General features: G+C 45.4%; 1 protein-coding gene across 1 annotated transcript in view; it reads left to right on the top strand.

Moving 5' to 3' along the window:
• CPM (carboxypeptidase M) overlaps positions 1-17,715 on the top strand; it is a gene marked incomplete at its 3' end in the record, with an annotated part of 365,870 nt that overhangs the window by 128,241 nt on the left and 219,914 nt on the right. Inside the window, exon 2 of the mRNA XM_086948840.1 lies at positions 2,613-2,784. Coding sequence (XP_086804966.1) covers positions 2,613-2,784 — 172 coding nt within the window. The remainder of the gene's footprint in view (positions 1-2,612; positions 2,785-17,715) is intronic.

The raw sequence follows: 17,715 nt of genomic DNA on the forward strand, positions 1-17,715 counted from the left end.
TATTTTACTTGAATGTGCTGAGCTTGGGGTTGCATTAGTTCGCGGCTGCCCTCAGTGCAGCGCATTCAACAAAATAGGGTGCACTTTTCCTGTTTGCACCTGGTAAACCTGCTTAAAGGTGAGCTGTGGCGTAAAAACAATAAAAGTGAGCCCTATCTCTAATAGGGCCCCTGGTGACTGCTATGCTTGATTAAATCTCAGTATATCAGACATACCACAGGACCGTATCCGTATGGTAACCATGATTCATTCCTTTCTGCCAATCAAGCTGTGTACCTCCAGCAGCTATACCTCATTCTCCTACAGGAGGCAGGAGGCGGGCCCGCCCCTTCCAGCAACCACATGTCATTCACCCTTGATTAATTAGACATGCAGAGTTACTGTCTACTTCCTGTAGTAGTGCGTCATTCTCTCTACGAGGTGCCCGTTCTCTTCTAGTTTACGTCTGAGTGGCCTTCCTCTACCAGAAGGTCCTAGCCATACATGGAGTTATAGGTGAACATGCACTCCCCTGTCTGACCCTCCCAGCCCCAATCATTTCTGGTTCAAAGTTCCATTCTGGTTCCGGCAGGTTTCTGACTTTTTTTCATGCCTTGGGCCCCCCCCCCCCCCCCCCCCCCCCCCCACCTCTCCTCTCTTTGAACCATTTGCGGTGATACTCATTGGGGATGCCACCAATGTCCTGCCCACATATCACCCCTGTGTCAATTCAGATAGGGCAGGCTTTAGAAATGAACCCAGAGTGCAATATTACAAAGACTTTGCACTGGGACAAAAAGGCCAATGCATTTACACCATGTTATTTTCTCGTGTAATAGGTGATGCAGCGAATGACATTTGTACAAGGGCAGGCTGAGCACAAACTTATTTCATGTTTGGTTCACTTTTTTATAAGTAGAGAAAATGCATCCCCTCACTGCTAGAATTATGATAGATCGGACTGTTTGTGGAAAAATCTGAATGTTTTAGAGTTACTCGTGGATTATGGGTGTTCGTTTATTCATTTCTCTATCACTCAGTTAAAATCATTACGAGCAATCTGTATTTTTGGTTACCGTTGGGCCAAAATGTTCTGTAACATAGACTGGAGCTGTTTCATGCTACATACGCATCAAAATAGAGTGAATGGATATTTTTTTGTGCTTTTTGCGCCAGTGCAACATTTCTGATGCATTGACCCAGCACTGACATAAAGCAAATCAGCAACAGTTGCTGCTTGCTGGGTCTTTTGTTTGTCAGGTGGGTGCCACGCTGTATTCCATTGTGTGCTTCTTTATTGTTGTGCGAAATCCATTCCCAGAGCATCATGATTTATTTAGAGCAACCTGGCACTCCTTGGGTGTTTCCTCACTGAAAAAGAACTGCAACAAGTAAGAGCGAGAAAGTGTTAATGAGTCAACTATATACTAGTTTAAACCGTTATTTAGAGTCCAGTTAGTCCTCATTGCAGTCTTCATATATATTTCTGCCACTCTGGGAGAGTCTGGCTACAGCTTCTATCTGGGAACCCTTCATTGCTAAACACCATAGGAGGCATAGGAGGTACATGAGGCCCGGCCTGATTAGAAACCACGGTCAGCCCTTGCAAAGATGGAGGTACACCAGGCCAGGTCTGATTAGAAACCAAAGTTAGCCCTTGCAAAAATGGAGGTACACGAGGCCAGGCCTGATTAGAAACCAAGATCATCCCTTGCAAACATGGAGGTACACAACGAGGCCCGGCCTGATTAGAAACCCAGATCAGCCCTTGCAAACATGGAGGAACATGAGGCCCGGCCTGATTAGAAACCCAGATCAGCCCTTGCAAACATGGAGGAACATGAGGCCCGGCCTGATTAGAAACCCAGATCAGCCCTTGCAAACATGGAGGAACACGAGGCCCGGCCTGATTAGAAACCCAGATCAGCCCTTGCAAACATGGAGGAACATGAGGCCCGGCCTGATTAGAAACCCAGATCAGCCCTTGCAAACATGGAGGAACACGAGGCCCGGCCAGATTAGAAACCCAGATCAGCCCTTGCAAACATGGAGGAACACGAGGCCCGGCCTGATTAGAAACCCAGATCAGCCCTTGCAAACATGGAGGAACATGAGGCCCGGCCTGATTAGAAACCAAGACCAGCCCTTGCAAACATGGAGGAACATGAGGCCCGGCCAGATTAGAAACCAAGATCAGCCCTTGCAAACATGTTCAGATAGCCCCACACTGTAGTGGGCCTCGACTAATAGGAGGCCATGGGAGTGTGGTTCAGTGATGGCAGATGATCCTGCTTTCAAAACCATCTCCTTAGCCTGAGGCCTACAGAGAATATTGGAATAGCCATTCAAGCACATATCGGGGGTGGGGAGTGACCCTACTTAGAGGGATTGATGAAGCAGACATTTTTTTTAAGACATAGAAGAAGGGCAAAACAGTAATAAGTAGGGAGTGATGACATGTTTGATGTCTGCGAGTTCAGGAACAACTTTGGTTATGACTGTGAAAAGGAAGAGTCGGACTAGAAGTCATGGATATTATCTGTAGTAATTAAATAATTTCCAGAGATGTATGAAACAAACTGGCTGGACGAATTTTTTCGCTCTAATTCCTTTTGGCAATTGTTTCTTTCCAGAATATGGGCTTTTGCTGCTGGTCTCTGGGAGCACTGCTACTGTTACCCTTGGTTTCTGGCTTGGACTTGAGCACCTACCACAACACCGCAGCGGTGGAAGCTTTCCTGCAGAGTGTGGCCAAGGACTACCCCTCCATCACCTACCTGCACAGTATCGGGAAATCCGTGTTAGGTAAGGCTCACCATGACAGTTGTATGGATTGTTTTAGAAAACTTCCAAGGATCTTCACATGTGGACTAGCTACACTTTTGTTCCTAAATGTACAGTAGTCAAACATATCCTAATTTACATGTAATCATATCTGTCTTTGATTGCTGCTCTGGGAGCCAGGCAGCCACGTGTTAGGATGTTTTCGAGTTTTTTAGCCTAGTTTCTAATGCTTTTTCCATGCTAGAGTGATCACATAGTGATGACATTCTTAAATGCCAGAGGACCACTTGCAACACGTTCTCTGTTACTAGTGCAAGACTAGCTACCCCAGCATTCAAAATGTGCTCATCTCCAGGGGGTAGCTACCATTGGTGCAGCAGGTGCAGTGTACCGGGGCCCAGAGCCCTGAGGGGCCCATTAAATCCTTATAATTGCTGTATTTTGCTGCCTAACCATCAGTCAAAGGGGGGATTTTCCTTGCTTGCACCAGGGCCCGTGGCATCTAAGCTACACTACTGGTCTGTTCGAAAGACCAGGCATGGGTAAATATATTAATAATAACAAAAAGCAATCTGCACTCTGATATATGTGCTTATTGTTTATCTCGACCTTACATGTAACTATGTTACCATGCTCTTATAACTGTGTAACCTCTGTAACTATGTAACCTGCAACTATGATCTGATACTCATGTAAAGCGCTCTGATACCGCCGGGTTTAGCCAGCGCTATATAAAACCTTTAAAACCTTTACCACACAAGTGTCAGTACAACAATTCAATAGAAATGGTGCCTCAACCCACTGGGTTGAACTGCCTAACAACCCCCTTGATTTAGCAATAAGAAATACCAAAAGAGGAGGAGCACCTAGATAGTCAATTCTTCTCTTCTCATTTTCGTATTCGAACACAATGGTGTGGTACACAGAACGTTTACATATTGCAGCTGATCGTGTGTGTTTATTTGCAAGAGGCCCACGTCGCAGGAAGGTCACTTTGTTTGATGCTTCGGTGGCACAGGCCTCTCAATCATATCTATGAAGCGACGCAAAGCCGTCCTGCGTGGCTTTTTCATGGCCCCATAGATATGGTTAAGGCAAGGCAGCGGAAAGCATTGAATTGCATTATTCTGTATCAAGGATGTGTTCCATGGGTGTTTCGTTGGGTGTCCCTATACAACACTCATGGATTTTGACACTGCCCTAGATTGACATAATCAAGTAAACCTGGAGCAGTACCAGTAGAGTGGATATGGAACCCTGGTCGCTCAACAAAGTAAAAAAGGCGATAAAAAGGATCAAATCCAACGGAGCACCGGGTCCAAACGGTATCCTGAATGCAATATTTAAGGCTGAAGTGAGTAATTGGCCGGAGTTATTAATGCTTTTATTAAATGAAATTCTTAAATCTGGTCTTCTTCCGTTATCCTGGCACGGGAGTTATTATACAGCCGATTTACAAATGTGGCCCGCAGGATAATCCGGCTAATTACCGTTTAATTATACTCACTGATGTAGAGGCAAAAATATTTGCTAGTTGCTTGCTGGATGAGTTAGAGACTTGGGCCCCACAGGAGGAGCTGATTCCTAAATTTCAAACTGGGTTTAGAAGGGGCGAATCAACCCATACGAATTTGATTTTATTAACGTTATTAGGTGAGAGAGCCAAAAGTAGGAAGCAAAGATTATATGTTTGTTTTATTGATTTAAAAGCCGCTTTCGATTCTGTACCATGAAATATTCTTTGGAGGAAGCTACGGAATTGGGGTATTCCAGAGTCTCTATTAAAAATGATTATACTGTTATACTCCAACACCTGGGTGCAAATCAAAATAGGCGAAGGTAAACATATGACCCAACGTTTAGCTACAAATGTGGGACTAAAACAGGGGTGTGTTTTGGCTCCTTGCCTTTTTAATCTTTTTATGGCTGATTTATCAGCCCATTTTAAAAATATAAATTCGCATTCTCCTTTTATTCATGGTCAGAAAATCAAATATATGCAATATGCAGATGACACGATTTTAATGAGCCAAACAGAAATAGGATTAAAAAGGTTAATTAACTCTTTTAATGGTTATGTTACACAAAATGGTCTGACAATTAATATAAAAAAGACAAAGATAATGGCTATGGGAAAAGGGAAGCCTAGGATTAAAGAGTGGAATATTAACGATATGGTAATTGAAAATGTGAAGTTATACAAATACCTTGGAATCACGTTTGACGATGGTCTGATTTTTAGACAACATTTTAACAATCTTGAAGCCAGGGGTTGCTCACTTGCATTTGCTTTTAGAAAATTAAGAGACAAACTATTATGCCCCAATTACGACCATCTGATAAAGGTGATGCGAGCAAAATTAATGCCATCTTTGGAATATTGCTCATTCATCTTTAGGGGCAATGACGCGAAAGTGCTCGACGATATAGAGATTAGAATATATAACTGTTTTTAAAATCCCCAAATATTTTAGTCGAGCAAACATAAGACTGGAATTTAGTTTGAAAAACCAATCTCTGGCGCGTCAATCTACATTCTTGAAGTCTCTTTTAACATTAGTCCATTCAGAGGAAGGTTCACCTGCAAAGTTATGCTGGCTTGAAATCTCAGAAGGGGAATATTCAAAAAATTGGCAGCTGTATTTTAATGAATGCATAAGTAATTTTGACTGCTCTAATTTGGCTGATGAAATGAGGAGCAGGATAGTTTAAAAAAAAGAAATGAATCAAATGGCCGCATTATTAACGACTATAGCGGACAAGGAGGTATTAGGGAAAATAAGTCATTTCTGGACAGTTGCTAACTCTTTCGGTAGGCTGTCACCTCAATCTTACTTGTCTTATCATTTAAAACCTAGGCTTAAGAATACATTTATGTATTTAAGGCTGGGAAGGTATCCGACAAAGGATGGTATACCAAAATGGGAAAATCAATGGGTATCGAGCATTTGCAGGCTTTGTAGTCAAAGGGAGGAAACACTAACACGCATTGTAACCTTATGTCCAGCTTTGGCAGAGGCTCAGAAGTTGATCCTAAAACCAATTTTTAATGAACTAGGAATTAGAAAATGCAGGCAAGCAATTATTACCTGTTTGAGTGGGGCCAATATAAAACTTATTTATCACTTTGTGAAGTTCATTATTATTGCTGAGAAGAAACTCAAAGATGAAGAACAAGTAAATAACTATTTATCGTGATCCAAAATAATTAAAGAAACTTATTTTAAGAATTGTTTAAATCAAAATGTATGCCAGTTGAAGGGTCTATTAGTATAATTTACTATAGTTATGCACATTGCACTTTACTATAGCTTGCAAATGGAAAACAGCAAAAAATGTATTTATACTAGTATTTCCTACTGCTAACACTTGTCACTTTAGTTAAATGCTGCTATAACAGTGATTGCTGCTAATATATTGTACTCTAGTTAATACCTGTACTTTAATCATTGTGTAAACGTTTAAACATTATTATGGAATTGACTGTATTAATGCAATTTTAGATGATCATTTTAAGATGATAAAAACTTTGTGCATAGTATATGTTTGTTTATGTAGGTTGCTTTTATCTATTCTTGTTTGTAATGATTTTAATTAATCAACAAATAAATACTTTTTTTTTAAAAACAGTACCAAACCCTCACACCTCCCCTGAACAGGCGTAACAAGGAGAAATGTTTTTCTCTTTCCATGTGTGCTGCATTCTAAAGCACACATAGAAAGAGGAAAAGGCCTCTTAGGATTGTTTGTGTGCAAGAAGGTGCCCCTTCCTGCACAAAAACAATCCTGCCAAAACGCATTTACCCTTGCACCATGGTATAAGGGTGCCTGCTTTGGCGCTAGGTACCAAATTGTGCATAGGCTGAAAGGACAGGAATGCACCATATCTCGGTGCATTCCTGCCCTCTCAAATGGTCGCAGGGCAGCACATCACAGCAAAACAACTTGTGGCACTGCCCTATGCCAGTATTATGTAAATGAGGCCCTTAATACTGAACCACATTGAAAGGAAATTGGAAAATACATATCCGACATAGGATCATGCAGATTTTTTTTTCCCCCTGATGAAGTCCCATGTGGGGACGAAATGCGTTGGCTGAGCTCTTGCTGTCTGTTTTTAATGAAGAATAAAGATAGAAATCTTTTTAACCAATGGCTTCAGAGCCGCCTTTGTTATTGGTACTTGAACATGGATATTCCTTGGAGAATATGAAGTTTGGGACTATTTGTTATGCTTGAATACATTTGTATTTATTCTTAATATAAAGAATAATTAACTATATAGGTGCTCCCCTTCTTGTGGTATTTCAGCTTGTACTAAACATCCATATAAATGATCCTCTGCTGGTGAAACACTCATGAGCTGTTCCTGTGCATCTCAGTTTTGTGTCTCCTCCTCCAAGTGGTCAAGAGTTTTTATGAACTCCTTTATGGGATTAAGTTCCAGTTGACCAGTTACACATTCCTTCTACTGTATCAAATTGCAAGCATATTGGTTTTGGACATCTACTCTGCTGATGGGGAGAAATTAAAATCTTTAAACCGGCCTTTGCTGTCTAATGGTGCCAATTGGCTTTAATAGGGATTTTTTCCCACAGCAATGGATTTCCCTTGTGCTCTTCAGCATATATGTAGTGCAGTGTCTAATAAACCATCTATCAAAATCGGGAGCATGAAAACAAAATTAAAATAACCCTGGGTGCTTTTGAGAAAGAGATTTTCTTCTACAGATTCTGTATGTTTTGAATATAAATCCATTTTCATTTATCCCTACATGCCCTTTCTCTGGAGAATTGCCAGTTTCTGTTGTTCTTGGATGATTTGCATTGGGAGGCAGGAGGTGTGACTGCCAATATAAAAGACAACAGCACTGAAGGTCTTAAATAAGGAGAATACACCAGTGAAAAAACCTTCCAGTGGGTATACTATGGTGACAGAAATACTACTGGTTGAATCTCAGTGTCAAGCTCCCAGGTTATCCTCTGACTGTCCCTGGTATCGGGAGGCTAGCTGTTAAATCCTGCTGCCCCTGTGCTCTTTGCCTGTGTCCTGCTCTTATGCAAAGATGGAGCAGGAAGGGGTTCCAGTTTCAGCTTGTGAATGCTCTGTTTGCCTGTGTGCATAATAAGAATACAACCTCATCATCACCTTCTTAGAACATTCCTGGAGGTAGAAGAGACTCTAGAAGAATAAGACAAGAACAGTCTTGACTCCTGTCGGGCCCAGATCTTCCTGCTGTCCAAGGCACATCTTCTCATTTGCTTTGCCTCCTGTTGCTGCTACAGGGACACAAAGAGTAGAAGGGCTCCCTGTAATGAAGAAGATCCAGATAATAAGTTATGATTGGACCGTGAAAGATCTGTTACTGGAGAGTGAGCGCAAGCCAAGTAACTTGGCCCGAGAAACTGAGGGCTGCAGAAGAGAGCATGAATGTCCTTCCCAGCATGAAAAACATTTTAGGAGTTTGTCATTTTTAGGTCTCGGCCTGCGAAAGACTGCGCACATGCGCAGTCGAGCTGGCGAGATTTAATGAGGTAGGGTATTTTTCACTAGCGAGATTAAGCCCGCCCTTCTTTTCCATTGGCTGGCGTCACCGTTCATGCTAAACGGTGGCCAGCCATTGGAGAAGAGGTCCTAGTGATGTTTTTCTTTCTCTTTTAGCCCCGTCCTTTTCAGACTGGGTTCCTTGACTTACTGCTGTGGTAAAAGCTTTCTTATCTTCTTTATGGGGCCATCTGTTTTTTTTATTTCCTTCTCACTGGAGTTTGCTTTGCCCTACCGCCCGTCACCTATTACCAACTTCACTGCGCGGAACTGGAAGCAAGCTGATATCTCTGAATTTCACTCTATTCTACTCACTACAGCCCCCAGCGACATGACTATGACATCTGTCCAGACTGACATCCTCGACCAGTTGTTAAAACATGCGAGTGTTGTGGTAGCCCCGCTGAGAACTACTAAAACTAAACGCCCTCATGATGCTCAGCGGTAGTTCACAGATCAATTAAAACTGGACAAATTGGCCCTTAGACAAGCCGAGCGCCGCTGGAGGCGTAATTATGACCCATTATTAAAAATTGCTTATGTTGATTCATTAAAACTGTACAAAAAATCTATCTTACTGGCCAAAACCTCCTACTTCTCCCAGAAAATTCTTAGTTCGGCTTCTAAAACCAAGGATATTTTTTAAATCGTAGAGGAACTTTCCCTACCTGACCGCGTTACTGCCCAACCCCAACCCTCACAGGTCCTTTGCGATTCCCTTAATTCATTTTTTATCGACAAAATCACTACTATCAAAAACAATATCCCTCCCCCCTCTTCGTCTACTGCTTGTTCTCTACCTCCCATGAATCCCTGTTGTTTTAACGAGTTCCCTCCCATTTCCCAGACAGAGTTCATCTCCTTGTTACATGCGGTCAGCTCAGGTTCCCCTAACGACTGTTGTCCCCCTCAAATCATGAAAGCCGCCTTCTTGGCTTGTCCTGGCCCTCCGTTGGCACTCCTTAACAACTTGCTTGCCAGAGGCTCTGTTCCCGATGCTTTCAAACAGGCGGTTGTTGTTCCCATACTCAAAAAGGAAGGTGCTGATCCATCTGTCCTGAGCAACTATCGGCCGATCTCCCTCCTCCCCCACCTGGGGAAGGTTTTGGACACTTATGTCACCCGCTGCCTCAGCACATTCATTGAAGGGTCTTCTTTTTTAGATGACCAGCAAGCCGGTTTTAGACCGGCCCACTCCACTGAAGCTGTCATCGTGGCTGTAATGGATGTGCTGAGGCAAGTCGCCGATAAGAATTTGGCCCAAGCTCTTGTTCTATTAGATCTGTTGGCTGCTTTTGACACGGTCGATCACGTCATCTTGATCGACCGTGTCAAAAATGCGGGCATCCAGGGCATGGCTCTAACATGGATTAGCTCCTTCCTGCACCAGCGTTCCCAGTCAGTTCATTTGTCCACCTTCTCAGCCCCCTATTCCTCACTTTCCTGTGGTGTTCCCCAAGGCTCTGCTCTCTCGCCCCTTTTATTTATTCTCTATATGCAACCCCTTATAGTTTCTCTGCGTCACATCCCGGTCACTACTTTCAATTATGCGGGTGATTTACAGCTAATTTTCTCTATTGATTACTCTTCTTCTTCCTGTGTTAATTTCCAATCCACCATGCTTGCCATCTCTGAGTGGATGCACTTCAGCCAGCTGAAGCTCAATCCCAGCAAGACGGAGTTGGTGTTGTTGACAGGAGGGTCGGCCAACCCTTGGAGCTCTAGTTTATGGCCCCCTTCCCTTGGCCCCCCACCCTGTCCTGTCAATTTAGTGAAGAGCCTTGGTGTAATCATCTCTAGTGATTTATCTATGAGGCCTCAAATCAATGACGTCACCTCTTCCTGCTTTTTCCATCTGCGCAGGATCTGCAAAATTCGCAGGTTTCTTACAACTGAGGCTCTCACACTTGTCATCATGGCCCTCGTCACCTCCCGTATTGACTATGCCAACTCCTTGTATGCTGGGATTCCTGCTTACCATCTTCATCGGCTTCAGCTGGTACAGAACCAGGCGGCCAGACTGGTCTTTCAACAGCCTAAGCACCAACATGTCTCGCCCCTGCTGAGGAGATTGCACTGGCTCCCAGTAGCCTCTCAATGCATTTTTAAACAGGGTTGTACTGTTTTCAAGGCACTCCTTGCTCTTGCCCCAGCTTTCACTTCCCTTAGCCTCAAGCGTCACATTCCCTCAAGAAATCTCCAGTCCTCTGCACACAACCTCTTAACTGTCCCCAGGTTTAAACGTAAAAAGCACGGAGGCTCCTGTTTTTCTTTCCTTGCCCCCACACTGTGGAACTCCCTCCCGATCACAATTCGACTCTGTCCTAATTACACCTGCTTCCGCAAACTACTTAAAACGCTCCTCTTTCAGTTAGCTTACGAGTAACCATGCTGTTTGCCTCCTCTGCTTTTGTCTTTGAGTGCCATGAAACAGACTGGTGACCGTGCGCGGTAGAAGTGATTTTAACATAACACATAACATAAAAGCTTTCTTATCTTCTTTATGGGGCCATCTGTTTTGCCCCATAAAGAAGATAAGGAACCTTTTACCACAGCAGTAAGTCGGGGCACTACTTATCTGTTGCGCGTCCCATTGATGTACCATGCGCTCACCACCTTTCGGTTGAAATGGCCGTGCCGAGCAGTTTCCAAGAGGCTGCAGGAGTGTGCCACACGCGCCCGTTGTTCTGTAAATGTGTAGTTGTGTTGCCCGGTAAAGGTCAGGTGTCTATCTGACTGGTTTGTGTCCGAGAAACCATGTGTCTAGCAGTTCTCGGTAGCGTAACGTGTGTCTTGTATGGGTTGATTTGTTATTGCTGTCACTCGCCAGCCCACGTCATCTCTCTTCTCTGTACGCGTGTTGCTATGTGGCATGCATTTTTATAGCACCCAGTCTGACATTAGTGTGGCTTCGAGGCACTTTCTTTCGACCACCCTGGCATTGACCTACATATCAATTCTGCATTGCCTCGAGCAATGTTTCAATAAAAAAAAAGACCTTCTAATCCCCAATCCTTCGTTTGTGCCAGAAAAGACCCTTTTCTAAAGTCTATAGTTGGCTGATCTAGCACTCCCCCCCCCCCCCCCATGAGGGGGCAGTGCCTCGCCTAGCGCTGGACCCGCCAGTCTTGCTTGCACCTCCTAAAGAGTGCATTGTGTCCTCTGATCAGCTGTGGCACAGTACAGCACCTAATGGCCCTCTTCGGGCAGTTATACAAGGCGGCGATGCCCTTTCACATGTGAACCATGCCAGCAGGTATTGCATATGAGGAAACACCACAGATTCTTTCCGGGGGGCTGCAGAGGATTCTAGCCAGGAGGCAACATGCTCCAACATACCTCAGCATATAATCAATGACCGGAAGGGGCCTTCGGACAGCGTGTCCTGACCTTTGACATTTCATTATTTACTATAGAGTTTGGACTCCCCTGGTCCTGCTTCAGCTAGTGGAAAATCCATAGCAAGCTCTCCGTTAGATTGTGATGAATGGGTAACCCCCACCCCACCCCCTCCGTACAGTACAATTACTCTTTGCGTGTCACCTGTGTGTTTATAAGGCACTGTATTGGTGTTTTGAGGGCCCATCTTTAGCGCACAGCTATAAATTGAGCGGTCTCTGCCAGGCTGAACGCAACGATCCGGTGTCTTTTGCGCCCCTTAATGCTGGTGTCCGGGCTGCTTCTAAGCGCTACAGATTTTATGATCATGAATTGGAAACAATGAACAAACACACATGCAGTAAGTTGCACAGAACAAAACACTTTGTTGAAGTGTGGGAGCCGGGATTACAATGTCGGTCTCTTGGCGTCCAAAAAAGGCAGTTTACTCTGTAGACCATGTCTGCTTTTTCTGCGAAGAATACAAACAAGCATTTGCAATGCAATAGGTCTCGGTTTAAGTCTCTGGCGGCCTCGTGGCGCAGGGTGTTTATCTCAGCACTCAGTGATGGACCCCCCGGTAGCACGTGAGCTGTCAGCGCCTCCCCGTGCCCCGGATGCTTCTTCACAAGTAAGTTTTAAACTACATTGGCTCTTGGAATTATGCTCTGGGGTTCTGTGTATGTTTGTGTGGCTCTGTGTGTGTGTGTGTGGCTGTGTGTGTGTGTGGCTCTGTGTGTGTGTGTGTAGCGCTGTGTGTGTGGCTGTGTGTGTGGCTCTGTGTGTGTGTGTGGCTCTGTGTGTGTGTGTGTGGCTCTGTGTGTGTGTGTATGTGGCTCTGTGTGTGTGTGGCTCTGTGTGTGTGTGTGACTGTGTGTGTGTGACTGTGTGTGTGTGTGGCTCTGTGTGTGTGTGTGTGGCTCTGTGTGTGTGTGTGTGTGTGTGTGTGTAGGGGGGGTGCAAATGCAATATGTTTCGCATTTGCGAGAGATTAAGCTAATGGCATTGTAAATGACAATGCCATTTATTTATCTGTTTTCAAAACCAACACATAAATAAAAATGTTGTCATTTACAATGCCAATAGCTCTAACTTTTGCCAAGGCGAGACCGTTGCATTGTAAATGCTTGTTCTTTACCTCTTGTGCACCAAGGTAAATTACTGAGGTTACCCAGGAAAGTGCATACTGAACAGGCAAGAGTTCCTGGTTTATCCCACTCTGACCTATTTACTGTGAAGAAAAAGGCTGCAGTTTGGATCAAACAGCAAAAGTGTCTATCTTCAGAGAGCCCTAAACTTTTTAGAACCAAAAAAGTGACTAACTTGACAGTAAAAACTTTGCATCAAAAATACATAGTGGTTAAGCATTTTTGGCGGCTGCTCAATCCAGCCTTGTACTGTCCAGAGCTTTGGGTGCCAATATTGAAAACTTCAATCTAACTTCTCACTAGCCTCTGCATCCTGCATTCTCACACCAGAGGATTTTAGAGCCAGAAATGTACAAAGTCCGTGGTAAAAATACTGACTAGTGTGACTTATCTGAACCATTTCCATTGAAGTTTGTCTGAAATCATGTGTTTGTCCTGTTCTGCTACAAACATTGACATTTAGTGGCCATGAAACATATATTCTTTAGTGAATTATCTGCTGCTTGTCATTGCTAGTAGGGTACAAGAAATTGGTTCTGCACCATTTAATACCCCTCGATTTTTTTGTTTTTTGGACTATCTGGTTTAGGGGCTTCTGCTGTGAGTGAATTTTCCTACCTGAATCTTACTCATTGTAGGCTCTGTTGAAATGTATTAGGAGTACTAGCCTTCAGTTTCTAACTTGAAAGATAAGGCCCCCTGCTTTAAAATTAGAGTAAGATGGTAACACAAAGTTCACCGCATACACTAAGGGCCACATGTATGAATCTATTTTGCGTTCGCAAATATGTTCGCTTGCACAGAGAAACATGGAGCAGCTTTTAAACAGCTGCTCCGTATTTCTCTTGAATGCGCTGCCCAGTGCAAGTTCACGGATTGTTAGACGGGGACCTGGAGGGTCGGCCGAGGACAAGAGGAGAGGCCTCCGGGAGGGCCGTCTCCAGCGATCGTACAGACAAGTAACTTCCCCCCCACAGACGGACACCACACAAGGATAAGGTCAACACTCTTTATATATGGTTCTTGCAGCAAGGATCAACGATACAGTGAGATCGGGACACGAGGGTCCTCTCAATTCTAGTCTCTGGAAGGGAAAGGGGGTAGCGGGACAGTCTTGGTACCGGTCTGGTACTGAGGTGGTACGATGAATAGCTCACAATCCTCGAGCTCGGTGCTCTGGAAGGTCGGGCCGCGGCAGCGCCAGCAGGCTCGGATGCTAAGTCTCACTTGAGAAGGGCCGCGGCAACGCCAGCCGGCAAAGGCGATGGTTCACACAAGGATGGGCCGCGGCAGCGCCAGCAGGTCCCGACGAGGATGTAGGTTGCAGAAGGCCGCGGCAGCGCCAGCAGGTCCCAACGGAGATGGAAGTTGCAGAGGGCCGCGGCAGCGCCAGCAGGTCCCAACGGAGATGTAGGATGCAGAAAGCCGCGGCAGCGCCAGCAGGCAGGACGATGATTCACAAGGCAGGGCTGCGGCAGCGCCTGCAGTCCGTCAAGGATGAGTTCTTCAAGGTGTCTCTCGACTCCAGGATACAACTGCCTTCCTGCTCTGGAGCTGCCCCAGTTATAGGTCTGGTCTCCTTTGATGTCCGGACCCTCGCTCTTGGAGGTCGGGAGGTCCGGGATGAGGGAGTCCAGACACCCAGCAGGGGGGTGGAGCCAGCTGGGGGCTGGGGGCGATCGGCACCTGGCGGGGGAGAGCCATCGACACTCCTTTCCCCCATTGACCTGCCAAGTGGTCCGCTCACCTCCCAGGTGGATGGTGGTGCCTCGATGTCGGGGCCTGGCCAGGCCCAGGGTTGGGGTCGAGTTGAGGCCACGCGGCCTCGTGGTGTAGCGTCCAAGATGGCGGCGGCCGGGGCCATGCTGCTGATGAAGGCCTGGCCCGGCCGATGTCGTGGTGCTTCGGGAACAGGTGTCCCCTTGGGGAAGGGTTGCGGGTTGCTTCTGTGGGTTGCCGGGGTGGTTCTTCTGGTGGCGCCGGGGGAGCCGGTGCCCGGGTCTTGTGATGCGGGGAGGAAACGGCCCCCTCCAACACGGATGTCCTGAGGAAAGCAAATATTTCCTAATAGGGCGCGCTTTCCCTGTCTGCACCTGGTACATCTGCTTTAGGGTGCGCAATGGCCCAAATAAGAAAAGTGCGCCCTATCTGTAATAGGGCCCCTAGTGTGCTAATAATGACTACATTTTAAAGAACTCTTTCAATCCTAAAACGTTCTGACTAATTGTAATAACCCAATGTGGTTACATTTGTTCCATGTGTGGTTAATTATCAGCTAATTCTGTTGACAAAGCATCAAATTCCCTGAACCCTGAACTTCAGATCACGAGGTTTGATCAATGTTGTTGCCCTAACCTGCTTTAAAAATGCAGTCTTGCAACTATGATTGCCTTGTTGGAGAATTTCCAAATGCCCGTATTGGCATGTGAATGGTATAATCTAAGCTTCCTACATAGCACCTAATGCTGAAGTTTTTCACTTTATAAGTTCTGTAAATAAAGGGTGCTACTATTAGACAAATGATTGGAACTCGATTTCTTAAAATCAGAAGGATGAAATTGGATTTTTACACGCCTGGATTCAAACTCATACTTGTTCGGTGTAATAAAAATATAAGTAGGCCCTTAATTCGGTAAACTATCTTGCCTTTTTTTAAAACATTATTTTGTGCATGCATTTTTGGGAGGGGCGGGGTGCTGAGTAAATGGTGCTTCCTGGCCTTTACTCATGTCCAGGGTGCTTGCTGCTGCTTGTGTGGGTGGTCTGAGTAATTCATGTGAATTATTTGAATTCAATAATAAGAAATGTCGTTAATTGGGTAAACACAGTACTAGGAAAACAGTGCTTCCGAATGAAAGAGTAATCTTAGAAACAGAAGGCAGGGCCCTGTTAGACTGGAGGGGGTGTGTGTAAAATGCTTAAGTGTAATGTTAGTAAATGTGTTTTCAAGCCACATAAAACGAAGGTGGAGACGCCCAACAGTATTAGTGCAAAAATAAAAAATAAAAATAAATTCAGAGGGGCCTTAACCAAACTCAAGAACAGTGATATTAACTACGCTGTTGTACGGCAGGAGAGCATGCTGACTTGTGAGTGAAATGCGGGCACGTCGTTGGCGGGCCTGGCAAACCTTATCTGCCGCCAAATCCCACGTTTCTTCGTAAAGTAGGTACATTTGTTGATTGAGTTGTAAAGGAGGTCTTCCTGTACTGCGTACCTAACGGTGCTACATCGCACACGCAACCCTCGTCCTTCCATTGCTGCTAAAACGACTAAACGAGTTCCACTAATTATTATAGTAGCAGCTGGTATTTGCAGAGCTTGAATTCCCTCGTGACATTTAGCTGCCATATGTTAAAACAATTATTTATTTCCGTTGATTATAGGTTTCTCGAAGGGATGAGGTGTAAAGCTCGAGGAGACAGGAAACAAGGCTGCAAAGGCCGTCAGAGACACTGCCGGACAGAGCCTTTATCCTGACTCAGTTGCGTTTAACAGTTGTCAGAATTCTCAATAAAAAACCGAAGTTCCCCCTGGGAAATAAAAGCGCTCGAGTGAAACAGAGCTGTGCTGCAGGCTCCGTGGATAGGCTGAGGAGCAGGACGCTCCTTGTGGTGGAATGGAATGGTGGGTCATCATATATCCAGTTTTGCGAACAGCCCTGATGGAAAACACGATTTTCATGTAGACACGTATAGACTTTGCCCTCTTCCTCCAAGGCCTGATGATCAGACGCGCCCCCTCCACTCCCTGGGTGGGCTCCCGGAGGATGCCATGGACACATTTTACAGGGCTGAGAAAAAAAGACTAATGTTGAGCGTTGGGTCCCCTGTCTAGGCGCGCCCTGCAAATAGCAGAGGGACACCATTAGTCGCTCCATGGGCATGAGCAAAATGGGAGTCCCTGATCGCTGTCACCACGAACAAAGGTTCCATGTGACATAACCTGGGGCGCAGCCCGGGTCTACAGAATATAATGCATCGCGAGGCAAAGAATTGGCCTCTTTCTCTTCCACTGCGCACCGGATTCCATCCTACCGCATTCTGACACCCACCCATCCACTCCTGGATGAAAGCAGAATTGGAGGAATTTCTTACAGCAGAAAAGGGAACTTTACCCTTAGAGGGGTGTTGATTTGTGTGGACACTGGGCAGGCAGGAAGGGGAGCTGACCTACTGGTGGTCCTGGACCTGACTGCCCACCCTGGGATGCCTGGAGTTGAACATTTTGGGGATTTGCTGGTGACCCTAGCAGGGATAGAGCACTATGCGGTGCCCTGGTGTATGTGTAGGTATGGAACGGTGAGTATTGCCTGCCCAGCCCTCTGAGAGGTGAGGGGAAGTTCCTACCAAGGTATATATGCCCTAGATGCCCTTGGTGGAGGGCGGGGGTGATAGATAAGGAAAGGGGCCTTCTGGCACTTTCCATCCTGAAGTGTTTAGCTGTGATGGAAGGTGGAGACACCTCTGTACTGCACAATCTTTAAATGGTTTTGCTGACCTTCGGTCATGCATTCTCATAACAATAATGTACGTCTTTGCTGATCTTATGTCCTGTATTCTCATAACAATGTCTACTTAAGTCCTGTATTCGCATAACAATGTCTGCTTAACTATAGCTACCATTTCGCAACCACATTAATTGCATGTGTCTCTCTTCTTCTCTCCTTGGGAGTTATTGCAGTAGGGGGACAGCGAATTGCACGTTGTGAGCGCCCTATAGAGCCCTAGCCACAAGGATGTGTCGAAGAAGGTTGCAGTTTGTGTGGGGTGACCTACTGCTGCTGATTGGTTTCCACGCCGCCCCTTAGGACAGGCTAAGGAAGCGTGTCATGGAACTCCCTGCCAGGTCTCAGGCATGCCAAAGAGGTCTGAGCAGGGGC

Source organism: Lissotriton vulgaris, unplaced genomic scaffold (assembly GCF_964263255.1).
Source record: "Lissotriton vulgaris unplaced genomic scaffold, aLisVul1.2 SCAFFOLD_1580, whole genome shotgun sequence".
Taxonomy (NCBI): domain Eukaryota; kingdom Metazoa; phylum Chordata; class Amphibia; order Caudata; family Salamandridae; genus Lissotriton; species Lissotriton vulgaris.